Here is a 22,594-nt window from a genome sequence, read left to right as displayed (position 1 = left end):
TTAAAGCTGCCAGACTTTCGAATTCGTTGTTAGGACGCATAAGGCTATAAAATTGCATATTTTGGTTATATCTCTATACTCCCAAAATTTGCTGTAGGCTCTTAAACTATTCCATTGTCATGATTTTTTTTTACTTACATAAATGGTTTATTTTTCATTTCAGATATTTGTATCTGACAGGGCATCTGTTCCAATTGTGTTGTAGCAGTTTCAATTACAGCATTTATGTGCACATGATGAGGTGGTTTTTGAAGAAATCCTTCCAAGGTTGCTCTCATATTCTATTGGAACAAGTAATATACAAATTAATTTTGTTTATAAAAATAAATAAAAGTAACAACTTACATTCAAAGTTATTTGGCTATCAGAAAGTTTTGCACATGCTTCATGAATTGCCTTTTGTGATGGTCGAGCTAGTAATTTGAATTCTTCAAGAATTCTTCGTTCTTCAATTTGTAGATGATTGTGCAAGTCTAAAAAGTAGTCATTTATTTCTAAGGTTATTCCAGAAGCGTAGTCTTCCAGGCGATTTTCACATATACGAACGTCCTGTAAATATAAAAAAAAATATTGTTGTTAATAAAAAATAGAAGGCATATAGTACAGGTAAAATAGGCATTAAAAAACAAAAAAAATTGTTACACTCATGAAACTTGGCAAAAAGTTTGCTATTGGGATAAGAACCAAGGATCAAACAAGTCTATAAATATAAAGAGTGCTTGTTTTTTTTACTTCAAAAGGTAAAATATAACTTAAACCCATGTGAAAAACATGCTACACTGATGAAATTGGGGATGAAGGTTTTAGATAAAGCAGAGACAAAGGATACATAAAGTTTTAAAAAATATTTTTGGTGAAAGGGTGTTTTTTTGATGGGTTCAGTTGTGCGTGAGAAAGGTGTCATAATAGCTGACATAAAATTTTACGAATTTTTTAAACTTGGTGAAAAAGTTATGTTTGTTATAAGTACGAAGAATCAACAGAGTTTACCAAATTATCTTTTTTTTAAAGAAATGATGAAATGAGTACTGCAAAAACTGGGACAAAATTGTTACACCAATGAAAAATGATACAAATGTTTCATTTATAACAGAAACCAAGAATCTAAGAAGTCTATAGAAATATTTTAGGTGAAAGGGTGTTTTTTTTGAGAAAAAAAAATTAAATAATTTCCCCATAAATTAGACTTTAAAAGACCAAATTTCAGTATTTATCAATTATAAACTTATTGTTGACAATCGCGACAATATTAATGACCTATTAAGTACAAAAAAATATGCGAAAGGCATATCAAAACATAAAAAATAATAAAACAATTCTTGATGACACTGAGTAGTATAGTGCGGCTGATATTGCTGCAGTGGCAATTTGGTGTTGGTGTTCGATCTTCCTGTTGATACCTTTAACATAGTTTTTAGCTCAATATGCGAATAATGAAATTTTATCAGTAATTCAAAAAAAAAGACTAGAACCTCTTGAGTGGCACCAAATATGCTTGGTCAGCCACTGTTAGTAACTGCATATTGCAGAATCTTTCAGAATACAAAAACTTAAATAATATGGAAAAATTACCTAATAAAAGAGTCGGATTTCTTAGGAAAAAAAATTTTATCTCGGTTATTTATGGAATATTCTCAACAATTTTATACCATTTTGAAAAGAGAATTGAACACAGCAACTTTAAAGATAACTTGCCGAAACATCGTAGTGCATTTTTTTACACTACGGTTCATTGAATTAGAGTCATGTAAAAAATTTTTAGTACTTAGTTGGGCAAAGCAAAGTAATATTTACTTTAAAACTGGTGCAGCTGAGTTAAAATTTTTGAATGCATTTGGAAGCAGGGTTATTCAAGATTCCGTAACAAAAAATGAAAAAAATGAGAAAAATTAAGATTTATAGTCACGGCACATGAAAAACCGTCACAGGGTGACCATTTTTTCGATTTTTTTTCGAATGCCCATAACTTACAAAATATATGGCTGCGATTTTTTTTATTATTTTTCTTTTTTGTTTTTGTTTTCCGTGCAAAATTTTACTAAGTGAATACTCAGTTACCAAAAAAACACGGCTAGTATTGATGTGTATTTTCCTTCAGCAAGCGCATATGCAATAAAAACCGGAATTGGCAGAATTTTTTGGTTTAAATATATTTTTGCAGAATTTTGAAAGACAAAATAGAAAAGAAGCAGAAATTTGAAAAACAGAATTTTCGTTATAAAAGCAGAATTCTGAAAACCAGAATTTTGACCTGCTACCATAAAAATGTATCTTCTTCTACCAACAGCCCACATATATTTGCAGAATGTTTTTAAATATCTAAAATTATCTTTGCAGGAATTTTATATCTTGGTGAAAAATTCGTCAGTATGATTAGTATTTTTTTCTTCAATGAAATCTTGTATCTTGTTTATATTTCTAAACATGTTTGAGATGTTATTTCTTACAATAAACCATCTCATTAGAACTGTCCATTAATAAATCCATTGTTTCTCAAATAGTGAGATGTTAACATTCTATTACGTATAAATTCACTCTTTGCTCATGTTTCCACAACAATACTCCACCAACCCACACCTTTTATATGCAATACAATCATTTAACATATTTCTATACACTGTTACGAACTTCTATATTTCGATGACCTTTTAACACCATCTCTTTAAGATCCATAGAACATGAATCAACTCTATGAATACAATACACGAGAATGTAGAAGAAAATATAAATTGCAAACATAACATTTACATCGATATAAAGTTTACAATAAATTAATAAATTATACTCGAGTACAAATGTTTGTTAGGTTATTCAATTTAAATGTTAACTATTAAGTTCTATGAAGGCTTTAAAATAACTATAACTTTATGTGGCCTACCTCAATGATTCACTGGCAAGTTGCCCTGGACGACGACCAACGACACGGTAATAGTCTTGCACCCTGACCACGCTCTTTCTAGCAGTTCGCAATGTTTGAAAAATAATATTGGTCTCTATTTCTAGTTTAAATGGATTATTTCGTTGACAATGTTTATTGTGCTAGTTGGTAGTTACTGTGTACAAATTTGTTGGTGAGCTAATTAGCAATTAAAGATTTTTTTATTCACACTTGTCCAATTGATATGAGACAATTGATTTATTTATATTGTATTAACATCACTGTAGGTAGGTGAAAAGTTTTCATGTGTATTTGTGATGTTAACATCTAATTCACATTTATTTGTTGATTGTGCACTATTTGAGAAACTTCTTTGTGATAATGTAGCTAAATTAAACCAATACTTGGTTAGTTATTTGATGCACGTGCACGTGCCTTACCAAACGATTTATGATAGTACTCCAGTCAAAGCGTCGGAAAAAAGGGCCTCACCTTGCGCACAGAGGCGCTGTCAGTTTTTATTTCATGGATCGATAGGGGTATATTAAAAAGGCTTAAACCCAATTTCTCACCACCTGATCATTCTTTTTAGCGGAGTTATTCACAAAAATGCATTTTTTTGGGATATTTTACTTCTAAGCTAATATCTTTGCTCCAGATTGTCGTAGACCAAAAAATAAACATACATTCTCTTCCTTATAATATTTTCTATCGTTGTATGTAATTTCATTGTATTTGAATGAGTAAATACAAAATGGCAGCCATTTAAAGTCAAATTCTTGTTGTTAAAAAACACATTTTTGTAATTATTTCGAAAAAAGCTTATATCATCATGATTGACATTTTTCTAACTTATTTTGTAGCCCTGTTCATGTCCTGCATTTTAAAGAAATTTAAATGAAATAGAAAATATTATAAGGAAGAGAATGTATGTTTAATTTTTGGTCTACGACAATCTGGAGCAAAGATATTAGCTTAGAAGTAAAATATCCCAAAAAATGCATTTTTGTGAATAACTCCGCTAAAAAGAATGATCAGGTGGTGAGAAATTGGGTTTAAGACTTTTTTATATACCCCTATCGATCCATGAAATAAAAACTGACAGTGCCTCTGTGCGCAAGGTCAAATGACGCTTTGACTGGAGTATAGGCCGTTATTGCGACTCTCTTTTGTCTACCGTACCGATAGACGACATTTGTCGATCGTCGAAAATGAATTTTGGTATTATGAATCTTTATTTTCAACGATATTTTTGTTTTATCGTGCGATCATTTTCGTTTACAATTTTGGTATCAAGTTCACAATTCACATTAGCGAATTTCTCTGTAGATAGAGAACACAATACTAAAACAGATATGTATCGATTATATCGACTTTTATCGGATCGAAAGTTGATAGACACTCGCAATAAGTGCCATTGTTTTCTCTGTCGGACTTTAAGAACAGACATTGGCCCTTAATGCGAGTGTGGTTTGTTTGTCTATCGATAGACGACTTTTGTCGATATTCGATCATTGAAAATTACTTTTGGTATTGCGAATCTCTATCGATATATGACTTTTGTCGAAATTCAATTGTGAACAAAATTTTTCGTTTTATCGTTCGATCTTTTTCGTTTACAATTTTACGATCGACTCAAATCAAGTTCACAATAGAAATAGTCCAGTGCATTTATGATGTTCATATATGGGCGACCCAGCAGTTTGTACCACCCCCAAATTTTTTTTGCTCATTCGATAGAGCATTGGCTGAATATCATTACCCTCTTTATTAATAATAGGAGAGTTGTAGAGAATTTTAAGGTGAATAATCTTATCTCGGAAGGTTTTTTTCATAATTTTGATAAAAAGTGCTCAAAACTTTAAAATTGTCATTTTTTTTTACTTTTTTGGCTTGTAACATTTTTAATATTCAGAATATCGAAAAAGTGTTCTTAACATAAAAGACGCGAAATTTAATTGCCTACGTTTCTCGAATACACAACTTTTATGTGGGATATATAGAAATCGAGATATTCAACAAAAACTAAAATCCAAGATGGCGGAAAAAAGGTGAATTTCGCAAGTGCGAAAAATCAGGGTAATGATATTCAGCCAATGCTCTATCGAATGAGTACAAAAAATTTGGGGGTGGTACAAACTGCTGGGTCAAATTATAAATGCACTGGACTAAAAATTATATTGTTGAAAGGGATACACAATACCAAACCAGGGCCCCTGTTCTGTAACTTTATCACTGGCGATAAACGTTTTTCAATATCTCTAAAATCCATTTTCTTCCATAAATAAAGCAAAATTTCTTTCAAATACAGAATGTATGAATTAAAAAATTATGATCTGGAACAAAATTTCTTTTATTTTGATGAGATTTAATGGATTTTAAAGCCATTCAAATATTTTATCGCCAGTGATAAAAGTTACAGAACATGGGCACTGATATTTATCGATTCAATCGACTTTTAACGCATCGAAAGTTTATAGACACTCGCAATAAGGGTATAAGGGTCAGTATTGTTGCTCTAAAGTTTTTTAAGTTCCACTAAACAGGTCAATGTTTTCAAGATCGAGCGTTCTGGTCTTAGAACCCTTGATCAGTTGTTTGGGTTTTAACCGCGAAACTTTTCGATATTTTTGAGCTGCGAATTTTCGTAAAATTTTTGTCTCTCATCTCTTATAGCTCCAGCTTTATACTTAAACATACATAGTTTCCTTAATTTAAGAAGGTTTCACGGAGATAAAATACCACTTAATAACAAGCGGATTTCACATTAAATTAAGCTGATTTTTCTATGGTTTTTTGCCAAAATGACCTCCGTCATAAATTGCTGAGAAATCTTCGAAATTTCTTGAATGCGCACATTAAAAAGAAATCCACTTAATTTAAGCGGAAAATCATCTCATTTATAGTATGTGGAAACATTTTAATACAAAAAAAAAATCTAGCAGCCACTCGTGATAAAACCTTCAACTGTTGGGTCACTAGGCAAGTGCTTTACCATCAGCCTATCTCACTATTGAAAATAAGTATAATAAACTTCATCTTAAGCTGAATTCTGACTTTAATTTTAAACTTTTTTGTAGGTTATTTTAACATTAAAATTCACATTAAAATGAAATGAAGTTCATCTTAAAATTAACCGAATTCAAGTCGATTCCACTTATTTTAATCGGCATTCGACTTATTTTAAGCGGAATTCCACTTTGAAGCAGGAATCGTATTTTTTTAAGAGGGTGGGATTTAAGGTGGACATCATCTTATTTTAAGGTGCCCTTTTTTCTCCGTGAGTGCTAACTAACTATTTAGGCAAAAATGTCTTTCTTTTCCGAACACAAATCATAGGACGAGGAAGCTTGGTGTAAGAGGTCGTTTGTAGGCTGAACGTTTACCTTTACTTTGTCTTTCAGTAGGTTCCCCACAACGAAACCGCTGTCTTTTGTTATGGCATATTTAATGAATTTTTTTTCTTTTTAAACCCATCTATCGTATCTTCTGGATTGCAGTTATACATAAATGCGTAATTTTGCGTGTTCGCGTGCTCCAGTCCTTCCAGATCTGGTTGGCAGGTTCATTATATACGAAGCTCTTTACGTCTGTATATCAAATCAAGTTCTTTTGCAACTTTATCATTACAATAAAAAAAAAAAACTTAAATTCGCATTATTTGCTGAGCTAATCAAGAAGACTTGGAAGCTTAAAGACTTTCTGAGATATAGGGCTTTAAAAATAGTTATTTAAACTTTAAAATATTGCGTTGTTAAACACATTGTTTGTAAAACACCCTGTATAATTGTAATTAAACCAAACTCACTTAAAACACTACCTACCTTACATTCCATGAGTATTCCTTTGTTGCACGTATGTACTGTACCTACGTATAAATCATTTAGTTACAATTAAATTCGAAACGCGCGTAAAGAAATGATGATGATACTCTTGCAAGTTTGTTTATTCCTTTGGACTTTGTGTTGCTAATAAAGTCAGATTGGTATAAGACATTACTTTGGTTAGTAGGTATATTAAAACTACTACTGGAAGGTTTATTTTATGGTGACTTTGGCTATCCCATAAATAAACAAAGAAGACGTAGCTTGGTCTTCAAGCGAATTCATTTCATACACATATTGAGTGCAAAGACACTCTTCTTTGCTCTGAATCTATAATTATAAATACAAGGTCATTATAATGATGGCGTGCATTGGTCATGATGGTGATGATGATGATGATGAGTAGACAGACTGTATGTTGGTTGGTCGATGAACGGAATGGACGGACGACGCATAGTCATCGTCTATATGCTTTTAATGTTGGTGTACTGTGAAGTACAAAGTACAATTTATGGTTTCTTAAAGAAACGAATTCCTTCACACACAGAAAATCCCAGCAATGTTCTCTCTAATCATTGATGAATGCTTGATGAGGCGAATCAGCACAATCTGGGGTAAAAGGAGATCACATTTGGCATGGGAATATTGGTAATTAGATCTGAATGAATTATATTGAGATGTATGTGGACAGACATATCGTGTGGTTGATGGTTATATACAAGAATATCATTTTTTAAGAGAATTTGAAATCGATAAGGTTGATGAAAATGATTGACGAGTGTTGTGAAAAAAATATTCTTAAGTATCGAAAATTGTATCAAAGCAGCAGGATAATAAGTTAAAGCTAATTAGAATCATAATTTTTTTTAAGTTCTTTTTTTGTGCTCTACTTGATGTTTGATAAAGATTGTTTGATATAGAATATGGGCGCAGTAAAATGACTGTAATTTCCTGTCACTTGTTCCGTGGTAAAATCATGGATCAATCTGGCAAAAGTAACCCCAATAAAACCAGTAAAAAAAACTAATTTCCTTAACCCTTTCGAACCCAAATGAAAATCAATATTAAAAAATGTTTTTTTCAGTATTATCGTATCATAAACATCACAACTAAGAAATATGAATAGCAAAAAGTTATTTTCCAAAATAATAAATAGCAAAATTAATGTGTTACTCTCATGTAACATGTAAGTAACATACACTGCCTTTGACCACCAAAAAAAGTTGGACAACTGAGAAAATAACTTTTTATAGAACAATAATATATGCTACTTCTTCTAAGCCAAAAAGCAAAACACTTTCTGGATTAACTTTTTTATATCTTTTTTTCAAAATTATGACCATATATAAAAAAATTTTTTTTTGCAAAAAAAAAAAAGAAAAAAATGTGAAATTCAGTTCCTTTTTCGATAAAAAAAATAAAGGTGTGATATTTGACTAATTTTTTGTAATAATTCAGTAACTAGGCATCATTATCTTTCAATTGAGCCATCGAAACCTAAAAAAATATTTAATGGAATTCTTTTTACGAATTTTTAAAAATATGTTACATGAGAGTAACGCTGGGTCCGAAAGGGTGAAATGAAAAAACATGTTTTGCTTCTGAAAAATCAAGAATTATCGAGGTAAAAAAAAAATACCAGTTTACTCTGGGCACCAAGGGTTTTGTTTAATGAATTTTTCCGAATGAACTCGAATCCAAAGTCAAAAATTTTGTACAAAATTTCAACAATCGTTTTTTTTGCTACTTTTTAAAGCATTTCAATAGCTAACAGTAGTTTTGTTTCAGGAACAAAATAATACTTTTTTTTAAGGTTTTGGGTGTTTTGAAATCGAATCCGAAACCATAATTTTTTAATAGACAAGCTAGTGTTTTGTTTCAGGAACAAAACAATATTTTAAAAAATTTTTGGGTGTGCTGAATTTGAATCTGAAATCTGAATTTTTCTATATTAGCTCATGTTTTCGAGATATTCCAGTTATAAAATCTCGATAATCGATTTTTTGCTATGTACTTTTTAATCATTTCCCTAGCCTACATTAGTTTGATTTCAGAACAATAGCTTACAGTGTTTTTTTTTTCAGGAACAAAAGAATATTTTTCTAAATGTTTTCGGATTCGATTTCAGCATTCGAAATCAGAATTTTTTTTTATCAGCTCGCGTTTTCGAGATATTCCCGTTATAATATCTCAATAAACGATTTTTTCTACGTTTTAAGTACCTGTTAAGTAAACTGAGGGCAGATTTGAAATCAGCGATGCTAAATAAGTAAAAAAAACAGTTGATAAATTTCAATAAACATAAAAAAGGTGCAATTTTGCTAACCAATGTTACGTATTAACTAGAGATGCCGCGAACATTGAATTGGCCGAATACCGAATACCGAATATTCGGCCACGCTCCTCGGCCGAATACCGAATATTCGGCCAAGGACACTCAGAAAAAAACGTTGGTAATATCAAAAACTGTAGGCATACTTTGTATAAGAAAATATGCGGCTTAAAAAACACTACCTACTACTGCAAAGGTAGAAGAAGACAAGGTATGATCATAAGGCCGTGTGTGAATTGCGTTAAATAGTTAACACCGTGTAAAATTTTTGACAATATTGAGGTGAACAAACAAATTTCAGCTGTATGGCTTATTGTTTAGTATTTTTCTCTGCCTCTTTTTTGTCATGAAACTCCTTTTTACTAAAAAAGAAATCAAAACAAAACCATCTGCAAAAAAAATTTAACCTAATTTAACCAGGTCCCAGAGCCCATTAAATTTGTAACACGTAAACATTTTTTATTCACCTCAATAGTGTCAAAAATTTAACACGGTGTTAACTATTTAACGCAATTCACACACGGCCTTAGAGTCGCCATTTTACAAAATGGAGTAATAAGTTTTTGACGTTTAATTTGGTAAAGTCAAAAGCAACAACAATTTCCAAGACAAATTTGTTTACAATAACAATTTCAATGGGCAGCTGTCAAAAACTTAAGTAGCCATTTTTAAGTTTTGACAGTTCTCGATACAGAGTTTTTTCTAATGATCATACCTTCTCTTTCCCTTTGGCAAAACCAAGTGAAATTTTCTAAAATGTTCACTATCAAATAGTGCGAAGTGTTTCTTTTTTAGTAATGCATGTGCAAAAAAAAAGGTGAAAAGCAAACTAACGGAATATTTAAAAAAGGAATCCTGGCGGATGGAATGGAAAAAAAATTAAAAATTTTGAAAAGGTGGTTTCATAACTAACCACCAAGACTATAAGAGTTAAATTAGGACCGATCCGCCAAAATCTTCTAGTAAAATCACGAGTTGGACCGTAACATCTGTAAACGTTGTGGTAGAATCACGGATCGCTAAGGTAAAATAAAAGATTTCCCCGATTTAATCACGAGTTTCTAATAAAAGCACACGTCAAATAAACTTTGGCTACATGTTTATTTTTTCTTAATATATTGCCGCTGCTTTTACGTAAAGTGGCATAAGGCATAAGTCGTTTTTGAGAAAAGAGCACAGAAAAAGTGGACTTTGCTACCCATTAGATTTATAAGTTCTGTGAGATCGAGATTTAAGTTTAAGTTAACTCAAATCACACAAACTAGGAGTTCTTTTCTTGGAAATGTTCACTGTCTGACATTTAGAAGGGTTGAGATTTAAACCATTCTCTGAACACCAAATAACAAATCTATCATAATCATCTTGCTAGGATATGCGATCATTCACGCTTGTAAGTTTTAATAACACCTGAAAAAAATATATTTTCGCTCTTACATAAACATAACGGTATGTCATTAATAGCTAAAATAAAAAGAAGAGGTCCTGGGTGACTACCCTGTGGAATACCCAATTACGCTTTAATAGAAGGGGTATCTGAATTTCACCTGATATGACCTATTTCGAATGTAAGACGAAATCCAAGTGATGAAATTATATTATATGTTTTTTTTCTCGGCATCTTTTGTGTAAGCCAGCGGACAAAACCGGCTATTATATGTTTCATACACGGGGCTAGAAATCACGAGAGACCACATCTTTTCTTTCTCATTTGGGTAAAATACCTCGTGCCAAGCTGTTTAAGAATCCATAGAAGACATCAATGAGAACGAAAACAAAACAGCTTAATAATAATCTTGGATATAGCAAAAAAAATATTTTGTCAAACACAAAACAAAGTAATTTACTTTATCCACCAACTAAAATAATCAACTTTATTTTGCTTTTTATCTTGCTGAACTAATCAATCTAAATATATTATCCCTTGAGCTATGTATCCAATCATCATTAAAACAAAAATGATGACTCAATTTTTCTACTTTTAAATTATTATGCTCATATACACATATTGTGTTAAAGCTTTAAAGCAATCGCTTTAAATTCACATTCCACATCGTGTGTGTTGGCTTATTGTCGTGGGTTTTTATTTTTATTTTTATAGGATCACAATCTAGCACTGATCAGTGATCGGATCACTAAACTAATTAAACGTTTGCCGCACCAACATCCAACAATTACTGGCTCCTAATGAATGTGCAATTTCATTGCAATTAACAGTGAACTCTTTGTTATTTGAACATATACATAACCTGTCTAAGGAATTTAGCTTTTAAAGTTTCTTACAGCTCAACACTATCATTGTCTATCGGTGGTTTACACTAATTAATTTCCTGAAAATTGAAAATTACAAGTTATGTAATTCCTTTCCGAGGCGTAACCAATATTGATAATGTTAAGAGATTAACCCACTTTTGATCAATTTATCAAGGAGCTACTGTAATACTTTTTTTTTCTATATATTGGATGTGCACAAAACAAGCCTTATGTACATTCGAAATAGTACAACTATAAGAAGGTTCCTCTCACTTTTTGCACTCCGACTCCAGTCTCCGGTTCAATTTGTTGTCATCATAAACATAACGAATTGAATAAATTAAACAAAAAATTGTAAACTCTTAGTAACCCTTTCACTAAATCCAATAAGATACAAAAATGCATCCATCTTATAAGCCAGAGTATTTTTAGAACAGACTTACAAAATTCCCACGCCAAAGCATACTTTTTTCATAGAAAAAATCTAATGCAACTCAATTAGCGTTCTCAAACTCCAATCCGCACAAACTTAAAACGTCTTGCGAAATCACATATATAAGAGAAACCATCATAAGACTAAACAAGCACAGCTGGGCACACGGACGGATTTTGCAATATTTTTAGCTAAACACTGTAACAATATAGCCAGTAAATATTTATTTTTGCAATTCACTCATTTTGCTTAAGTGAACATACTGATGATGGTCATCTTCAAATATAATCGTGTTGATAGTATTATAGTACTTTTGGACTTTGAAGTTGCGGATGGACAGCCAGAGTCATATAACTGGCCATTATAATAATGAAACCTGATTTTAAAAAAAAAAAAAAAAAAAAAAAAAAAAAAACAAGAAGAATACAATAATTAGGAAATACTCCTATTCAATTGAATACAAAAAAAAGTGTTTAATATCTTTGACAACCATCAGCCGCAGAGATTTTTGCGAAAATTGATGCGAGCGAGCTCGTGATGTAATGATGCCTAGTCAAAACCTGACAGAGAACATCATTTTGACTTTTAATTTATTTAATCTTTCAGAGGAATGATTTCTGGGGTAATAATTCTTTTTAAAAGTGAATTATTAACGAAAAATGTTTATGTTATGTTAGTTTTGTTTGAATTAAAAAAAAATAAAAATTATCATAAACATTTTTGAATAGATAACAATAACATTTTGAATTGAATTATTCCCATTCAACAATGCAACTTATTTTTATGTTTAAAACATAAGATGCAAAGTAAATTAAAGAACAATCTGAGTTAATTTATTTTGGTTTGAGTTTTTGTTAAGAAAGGCTTTCATTTTAAACGAATTTATAATTGTTAATAAGATATCTTGAAATTAGCAAATTTGAATGTGTTTCTTGTTAGTTCTAAGCTGGGTTCACTCTAAGTGTTCACCATACATACGTTCTAAATCGAAATAATATTGATGATAAACCTTTCCAAACTGGCTCAATTGATGTGTATGTTTGTGAGGAGCTTTTTGTCATAGGCTGGGGTATACTCGTCGGATCCAGGGTTTAACTAAAGAAGCAACAAACTTTAGCTTTTGAGGTTCACTTTATTTATTTCCTTTCTTCACTAGGTTTTTTTTACAATATTTATGTTTTATGTTTTAAAATATTTCATTTCATAGAGTTTATCAATTTATACATTCATATACAGTAGCGAGCAAAAAAAATGCAAACAATAAAAACATTAGAGTTTTTTTGTTCGTCTAAAAAAGCATATTAAGGTAGACTTTTGACCAAATAATGGTTTTTGGAGTAAAATATTCCACAAATTGACTCTGTTTAATGAAAATAAAACAGTTTTAATAAGCCAAATTTGGTAACTTAGTTCTTGTTCAAAACTCTTTAAACCTCTTTCGTTTGCATTTTTTTTGCTCGCTACTGTACATTATATAATTCAAATCCATAAACTTAATTCTAGTTTTGACTGAGGTAGCAGTGTCCACTTTAAATTACAGTCTGAGATAGCAGACGTCACTAGTTTTAGAACCTGGTAATCCAATCCTGGAACCTAGTTCTTTCAAAAATGGAGAAGCACTAGGTGGAACAAGATTGGTATTTTCCTAACTCAAGCACGACACGATTTGTAATGGATTTTATCCGGTGTCTTATGTTTATTTTTGTAATAACTAGATGTGAACTGTAAGAGACAGAAAAAATCCAACACAATGTTTTACTTCAATTTGCTTTTCCTTTGTTGTTGGTGCATGTTTGTAATGTATCATTACAATGTTCAAAAATGTCCTCTTTGCATCATTAAGCTTAATAATGTATAAAAGTTTAACTATTCAGTATATCGATTTGGGACTGTTGAAAATGTTGATCAAGCTAGTGTGAACCACACAAAACAACAAAATTTGCTGTCCATTTAAATGTTCTTCTTTTGCGTCGATATTTTCATTGTTCCTTAATTTGGAATGAAAACCTAAGTCACACTGTCAACTAAATATTTTACTACTCTTTGTATAAAATTAGTAAAGTAAAAAAAAACTTGTAGGTATCAACTATTGGAAATTTTCAATAAAAAACATGTTACTCATACACCACAGTGACCATTAAATTTTAAGAAATCCGCGTATCTCAACACCGATTTTATCTTCAAAAATTTAAAGAACGACACTAAAAGGCTTTGGGCTGTAGCTTATATTAAATAGATCTGCGCTTTGCTTTCATTTTAATGATAAGTCTAATTTTAATGTTAAAAAAATCTGTTTATTACTTAGTTATTCGAGGAATCATCTGTGGATAGACACAATTATTGTGAATAACGAATGAAAACCGATGACTGACAGCGTGAAAATATTAGATAATTTACTAGCAATTTCTTGTATCCTTCATAACGCTGTTACAACAGTTTAAAAAAGGAGCTAACTTTTTTGCAACCATTGTCCAATAACTGCATCCGTTTCCGATATTTGTTGGATACTTCCAAAGTATGATAACGAACAGCCCCCCCATCAACCTGCTGAAATATTGTTCCTTAGGTTTCTAAGCAGATCAAGAATATCAGCTTAAAATAACCTATAGATTTATGGGGCTACCTTCAAGTAGTTTTTCAAATTCTACCCGCGCTCAAATATTATACAGAAGAAATCCTACTTTGCCTATGAGTTACATCTGTTTTCCTGTACAAAGCCGTAGCTAGGATTTCATTTCGGGAGGGGTTAGCTCAGACCGAGCAAAATTTTTTTATATATTTTTACATGCGAGCGTAAGCGAGGAAAAAAATTTTGTAAAAGCTTTCCTAAGCCTTAAACAAAAACTATTTCGTAAAATATCATATAAAAAAAAACACTAGATATTATCAATGGTTTTAACAGCCAGCAGATAAATCATAAATCGACTTTTCTTTCTCTGATGAGATTTATGTATTATTTTTTTTTCAAATTTCTCTGTTTATTAAAAGTTTTGAACATTAAAGCCTAGAACGCAGCTGAAGCGAAACGAAATTTTCCATACAAAAATAGCATAACGAAAAATTCTAGGGAAAAATTGGAAAGTTTTCACTCATTTGTCATTTACTTTTCATTGTACTGTGCATTTTTCCTGATTCCAAGAGCAGTATTTCTTCACTTTTAATTTATTTATTTCTTATGTTAAAAATTATTTACTGTTGTTTTTTCTTGATTTTTAATTAATTTGGATTTTTTTTATTTGACATTGACAGAATACTCGATGATTTTTTTCATTAGCATTTTCGTTGTCGACTTTGGAGACTTGAACATTTTTCGTTTCTCTTCAGCTGCGTTCTAGGCTTTATGAAAAATGTATAACGTAGGTATTATGAAAAATGTTTTCTCTGAAGATACCTGCACCCAGAACAGGATAAATCTTTAGCAGCTGAAATTTTGTCTTTTCACCTCTATAGTGTCCATATCCTTGGCTAAATATTTAACTCAATTCACCTCAAATAATTATTTTTTATTAAATATCAATGTAAAATAAATTGTATATCACGTCTGAATTTGAAAAAAAACGAGTTTTTAACCCCTAGTTCCGAAGCTCAGCAAAATATTTCAAAAATGCTTTTTACTATTACGTTTTTAAGTTAAGATTCAAATAGATGGGTATAGAAAGTACAAAAATAATCAGTTTTCGTAATAAGTATCTACAGAAAAAATGCAACCCAAACGTCAATATATTAGAGGAGAGTGGGGCACATTTGAACACTTTTTGCTCTCGAAGCTGCTTGAACGAAATATGTTCGATTTCTTGATCTGTAAAGTTTACTAACATTGAACAGTAATATTGAACTTCGATTTCAAAGAACATTTGGTTAGTTAAACAAATTATTCATATTGAATTTTGATGTTTTAAAAATATAGGCTCTTATGTTCAAAAGTGCCCCATATATGGGGCAGTTTTGAACATGGAAGGGGAACTTTTGAACAGCAGTATTAGTTTCGTTGTAATGAATAAATAATACTTAACTTTTTATTAGTTTTTTAATAAGAACATACAAAACATCCAAATTGATTATTATATCATATCCAATTAACCAACAAATAATAAAAACTCAGAAAAAATAACACTAAAATGTATACTATAGTTATCAGTTTATCACATTTATAAGTTCAAAAAAAAAAAAAAAACCAAGAAAAATTCATTTAAAATATATCTTAGAAAAATGGTATTCATACCATTTATGCTTCTCAGAGTGAAATAGATTTATTTTGCGATCTAAATCGCATTTAGATTTAAATATTAATTCTAAATGTTAACAAAGCGGATGTTCTTCATGTACCAGGAGCATTAATTGGTGTAGGTAGCTTAACTTTAATTTCTATAACGCTTAAGCGGTATATAATTGAATTCTCATAGAGAAAAGTCTAGCAGAACTTGAAGAATTCAGGCATTTTTTTAAATCTTCAATTATGTTGTACATATTCCCATTTTTTCTTTAATTTTGGCCACAAATGCTAGTTTTATTATTTTTTTTTATAAAAACATTACGATTTATTAAATAAAACACATTCAAGTGTCCTTAAAATGTCTGATACAAATTGCTCGGGGTGGTTTTTAACATTAATATATTCATTCAAAAATTCACCGTCAATTAGTTTAAAATTCATTAACCATTAACAAAAATTGTATTGCGTTTTGAAATCACGTACCAATTTTTGTTTAAACTCTTACAACTAAAAAACTGAAATAATGCAAAACCACTATAAAAATCACCTTCCACCTATAAATCTGAAAGTCAGCCGAGATAACGATGGAAAGTCATTGACATTTATGGATATCGTGTTGACGGGTTAAAATATCGAAATACTTGTAAAAAAGATTGATATGCTAAAATTTTATATGCAGTGATCAAATGTGCCCCGTGTTCAAAACTGCCCCACTCTCCCCTATATCGTTTAAAAATGAAAGTTTCCAATATTTAGGCTGAAGGAACAATTTTCTTGCACTCTCGTTTCTTGTTCATATTCAGCCTAATTTGCTGTGTTACCACAAGCTTTAACAAGTCAGTAATCTGAATTTGACCAAACAAATTATTTAGTATACAACTATAAGAATGGCATTCCCAAGACAAAAAATGCATAGTTTATGTGCTTAGGTCGTATTATTTCAAAAGTGAGCTCTTTTAGCAAAAACAAATTGTATACTTTCTAAAAAATAAGAGACAATAAATTTATATTCATCCATTTTTGTGTACGTCTTATGGTTCCCACTTTGAGGGTTGAAAATTTCATACAAATCAGTAGGTACTTCTTAAAAAAAAAAAAAAACGAAATACTTTTTCCATATATTTTATTTTGTTCAAAGCTTTTTGAAACTTAACCGCGACAAAATTGGAAATTTTCAAATTATCACTAAAATATAAAAGCAATCCATCAAGTTCGGCATATATATGCACAAGTATGTATTAGGGTTGTATTTGTTCAAATTCTCATCATATGATTTTCTAAAAAAAATTTCGGGGGGGGGGGGGGGGGGGGGGGTTAAACCCTGTAATCCCTCCCCTTAATACGGCTATGTTCCTGTACAATTACGATTTCTATCCCAAGGCTCCAATTCTTTGAAGAACATTTAGCAAAAATCTTTCAATAATAAGTGGGCCTACGAAAAAGCCAAAATGAAGGAAATGTTTCGCCATAAAAAAAACAATGTAAAATCAAGTTGAAAAATGTATATGATTTTAAACTAACGATTTTCTAGCTTTTATTATTTTTTTTTTAATTCGATTTGTAATGGTTACTTTTTCAAATGACATGAAATATACTTTTTTTTAACTGAACAATTTAAGGGGGGAAAACCCTCTGGAATTTTTTTATTTTTTCATTATTAATTTTTTTCCTAAAAAAATCATTTATCAACCGAAGAAACCATTTTAGTGGTCTTAGCCTTAAATGAAGCCTCAAAGTCCCCAGATAGTCCTGAAACCCATGCGTTCCGAGCCTATCACAGTACAAAAATGAAAACTTTAAACGAATTTTTCTCGAAACACTTTTTTTTTCGCGCCGTGCAACGTAACTCAAAAACTAATGAAGCTATCGACTTGAAAGTGCAAATTACTCGTCAACTCATTGGTCATTGCATGAACCTAAAATAAAGTTTATACAATAACAATAATTATTTTTTTTTTACAATTTGTTTATAAAAAAACATTGTGTTTTTTCGTTTTGTTGGTCTCTAATTTTTATTTTACACTTTTTTTTGTTAAATTTAGGTTCATGCAATGCGTATAAATATATTTTAATGGAAAAAAAAATTCTATTTTGATTATAAATAATTTACTGGACCTGGGCATTGCACGGCGCAAACGCATCAACTTTAAACGGCTGTAGAGCCGCCATTTTGTTTTTTTATTACTTCAAAAAAATTGTGTTAATACTTCATGATGTCAATAATATCATGTATTTTTCGAAATTTAAAAAAAATGCTTTCAGTTTTCCAAAAAAAAATTCTTGAAAAACCAGTCGTTCAGAGGGATTTCCCCCCTTAAGAAAAAAAGATGTTTAAGCTTTGATTTTATGTAAATCACGGTATTTAGATTTAAAACAAAAGGATTTCCTATTTGAATTGAAAAAAAAATTGAGGATAAAAGCAAAATTAAATATACTTTCAAAATAATCCGTAACAGCTATAAAGCAAAACCAATGGTAAAATATCGTCGGCACAAAGCCAAAACCCTGCATTTTTGGACATTTTCACTTTAATGCGTCATTTAACTTGTTATCGGTCCCTCTATCCACTGCTTCGACCCCAATCATCGATCTGTTTCCTAAAAGCCTAAAATATCAATTTCCGTAGCACGAGTTCCCATAAGATTGCATGAATTTCCAAAACTTTGAAGCTGGTTTTCTCAAAACTACAATTTTGCAGATTCGTGGTTTTGGCGTTGCGCCCACGATATGATGAAGCATGTTATATTTGTATTGACTTTACATTGTACTTTTTTTGTGAGTTGTGAAATCGACACCAAAAATATTTTATGAGGGCTAACACCACCACCCAAACCTGAAAAATTAAGTCTTTTTGGGGTTCCTTTATTAAAGTTATTTAAAGATTTAGGGATTTTTTCCGGACCATAGAATGAACACATCTTTCGTCTTAGTACTGAAAATGATGGTTCCGTTTCGCCCTTAACATTCATATATTTTCTGAAGTGTTATTGTGAGACTGAATTTGTATCTTAAGCATTTGAAAGTGTAACTTCTTATACTATTCATAGTACAATTCGCAGCAGATACCTTCCCTTTCTTTTGCTAATTTCTCTCAAAACATCAAATGCAATCTAAATCAATTTGTAATCAATAAAAAAAAAAAAAAAAATACTTACAAATTAAACCCAATGAAGTGAAAGACGATTTCATTCCACATTAAATTTTCTAGAAATAAATTACAAAACTTAACAACTACAAAAAAAACAGTCCAATAACAATTCACATGAATGTCATTCATTGAACCGGATAATATTATTATTCCTTAAAGCCATCATCATCATCATCATTTCTGCAAACTCTGCTGCAGCAAGCCAATGTGAATGCCCGTTTCGCTATATTCACATACGACTTATTGTTAGATAGGTTAGTTACATGTGTTAAGCTGTGTCGTACTCTGTCGTGGACGTCTCAAGTCAAGAGTCTAGACTGAGTCATATCCCGTTGAACTTTTTCTCCTCCAAATCATTATACTACATTGAGTGAGACTGAATAGCGGCCTCCTAGACAAGCCCATAAGTACACTCCAATGCGAATCAATTCCTTATCGTGGAAAAGAATAATAATTATTATTGCTGACGCGTTCGGCAAAACTCACAATTCGAATTTGGTAAAATATAATTCAACTATGCACCGAACAAAGTAAGCTTCTCTCAATTGACATTTTGAATCTTGACTTGATCTGGTAGGGAAAAAAGCTTAAACCCTCAAATAGCACACATATCGCATCATACTCGATGTTGCGATGCAGTTCATGCTGCAACTTATTAAGATCGTGCCTCCATTTGTCATAATTAGTGATGCCACTTTATTACAATCGGAGTTTTTCATAGTACTATTCTGCCAAATGGCACAATCTATTCTAATATGATGTGACACGATCAAGGTTTAAACGAAAAAGATCAAATAAAATTTAACAGAGTGAAAACGTTGTAAGAACAAATCAGAAATTTAGTAATTTTGTTGCTTTTAATTGAACATAACGGAGATTTTTTTAATACGAAAATTCTTATCCAAACAAATTTTACCACATTTTTACCCCTATTTGAATACTAATTGGGCATTGTTTGTAAGTAGTTGTAAAAAGTATTATTTTTTACTCCCTTTATTGAAAAGTGGGAACACTCTTTCCCACCTGAGATGAATATTTGGCTTGAGACCAAAATCTTAATCGATATTTCGTGTCTATATTTTTTTTTCGTTGAAAAAAACTGGTATAAAAGTGACGAAATGAGAACCCCCTACACGAGTTAACTGTAACACACGAATCTTGTACGTTTCGAGAAGACATACACAATAAAAAAAGTTAAATTAAATTGTATACACTCGACTCGTACTATCGAAATCACGATGGTTGGGTATATGTTAACCATGGTAGTGGTAAATACACGGCGGTATATTGGCAAGGAGAGAAGATTGACTGACGAAAAAGTGAATGTTGGGCGCCCCTCAACTACTATACATTTGACGATGACGATGAACGAATTTTCGTTAAGGAGCTGTTGTTAGATTTTTTGTTATTCTTTTTTTTGTGTACTTAGTTTTGAAGGTGAAATTACGTAGTTTATGTGATCGTAGGTTCGATTGTTTTTTTTTTTTTTTTTTTTTTTCTGGAGTTAAGACAACAAACGAAAAATGATTCTTTGGAAGCTGTGTTGTGCGGTTTAAGTATAGTGGGAGTGCTAGTATCGCAAAATAATTGATTGGGTGATTGCTCTCAAATAGTACCCTTAGGGGATTTTGTATAGTGTTTTTGTTCTTCGTAACAAAGGGCTTCTATATTTTGATTAAAAACAATTAAGTTGATAAATTATGCCTTCATGTTAATACTGAATTTGAATATGCATTCATGAGACTTTCTGTGTTATTGAATACAATGGTAATTATGTAGTTTGATATTAAAACTTGACCTACAAACTGTTCCAAAATAATTATGTGAATAATCTTAATTGATCTGTAACAAAATTCTTGATTCTGTCCAAGCAAATTGGAATTAATATAAGAAATTGCCATAAAAGAGAAAGTGTCGAGTCCACAACACTATTGGATGCCAAGAAGGATTCTTCAGAACAAAAAATGTCACTTTCGCCGAATTAAACAGAGAAATAAAGAAGCTTAAGTTAGAAAAATCTTCAGGATACAATCTTATTATACATTGCAAAAATCAAAAATTATAAGAACTCTCCCACGGAATAAATGAATGGTATTCTTTGGTAAGGAATATATGTATTTCGAACTAATAAATGTCTTGAAACCTGGGTAAATGATTTAATTTATTGCTTTATTCGACAAATTAAATTAAAATTACGAAAAACATTCATTGGTCCGTTTTCAAAAAAATTGATTAAAGAAAAAAAAAAATCAACATTATAGTAGAAATAGCTAATGTATGGTCAAATAGTCAAAATTGTAAGAAATTCGACGAATATTAAAAAAAATATTTAATGCACACATTTTGAAAATTTTTTTTAACGCAAAATATTTTTATTTGCAATAAAAGTTTTATGCAAATATTTTTCAGTTGCAAATTTTTTTTTTAATGCAAAATATTTTTAGTTGCAATAAATTTTGTTTTTTTTTAATGCAAATATTTTACAGTTGCAATAAACATTTGTTATTTTCAATTCAATTCAATGAGCCAAAAAAGGATCACTTTTTTTCACATTTAATTCCCAAAAAAAAAATTGCAAAATTTAATTAAAAATGATAAATGAATGATCTTGCTCATAGAGAGACTGTATAAAAGGACACACAAAATAGAAAATTTTTGAACAGTTACGTATTAGGAGACTGGAATTATATCCAGTTATGTAGGTATATCAAAAACAAACGGATGTGATATTCAAGTGAACGGCACTGTATGCAAAATAGCAGTGAGACTTCCAAGTTCAATCATTAAAAAATTTAACAATGTCCAGCAACAAAAAATTTCTGTAAAATAATTCACCTTTTTTTCAGATAAAATGAGTTGCCATAAATGCTTTAGAAAAATTCGATGCTATGGAGCTGCCATATAAAAAAGCTTTAAAACCAGATAGACTTTTTTTCATGAAAAATGTTTGCTTTACTTTGTATAATTCTTACGAAAAAACGGCTAATATTGAAATCTTAAATATAAATCACTGTTTGCATTTAATGATGAACCTTCATTACAGATGCACATGAGTTTACCGAAAAATGGTTGTATGACATGTAATTTATTTGAGTCCCAAAAATTGTTAACGATACAAAATGGTTCTTCAAAAAAATAAATAAATAAATAAATAAATAACCATGTGAATACAGAAAAAATTGTATGATGAAGTAAGAAACTCAAATATATGTAGGTACCTACTCTCTCTTAAAAGACCTATTTCTAAACTATAAAGAATTGATTCTTATGAAACAATAACTTAAAAGTTCTAACATGAAATCTTATGACTGAAGATCACGGAAGCCAAAACGACTCCTCTACGAGTATTCCATAATATTAGTGATCCTTTGTCTTATTTTTTCTAAATTCAAAGAACCTTAAAATGAAAATTCATTGAATGAACAACATATCCATTGTAAAAGGCTCTAAAGATCAATTTCATGACATTGGTTTTGCGAATGAAATTACATTATTCGTGAAGTTAATAGCAAAATA

General features: G+C 30.6%; 1 protein-coding gene across 1 annotated transcript in view; it reads right to left on the bottom strand.

Annotated features, from left to right (window-relative positions):
• The window catches only part of LOC129916565 (uncharacterized), a 210,202-nt gene that overhangs the window by 6,639 nt on the left and 180,969 nt on the right, over positions 1 to 22,594 (bottom strand). Inside the window, exons 4-5 of the mRNA XM_055996579.1 lie at positions 346 to 549; positions 139 to 281 (exon numbers count right to left, since the gene is read on the bottom strand). Coding sequence (XP_055852554.1) covers positions 139 to 281; positions 346 to 549 — 347 coding nt within the window. The remainder of the gene's footprint in view (positions 1 to 138; positions 282 to 345; positions 550 to 22,594) is intronic.

The sequence above is a fragment of the Episyrphus balteatus genome, chromosome 3 (assembly GCF_945859705.1).
Source record: "Episyrphus balteatus chromosome 3, idEpiBalt1.1, whole genome shotgun sequence".
NCBI classification, from domain to species: domain Eukaryota; kingdom Metazoa; phylum Arthropoda; class Insecta; order Diptera; family Syrphidae; genus Episyrphus; species Episyrphus balteatus.
Note: the sequence above shows the minus strand (reverse complement) of the source record. Positions and strands in the feature narration are given on the sequence as shown.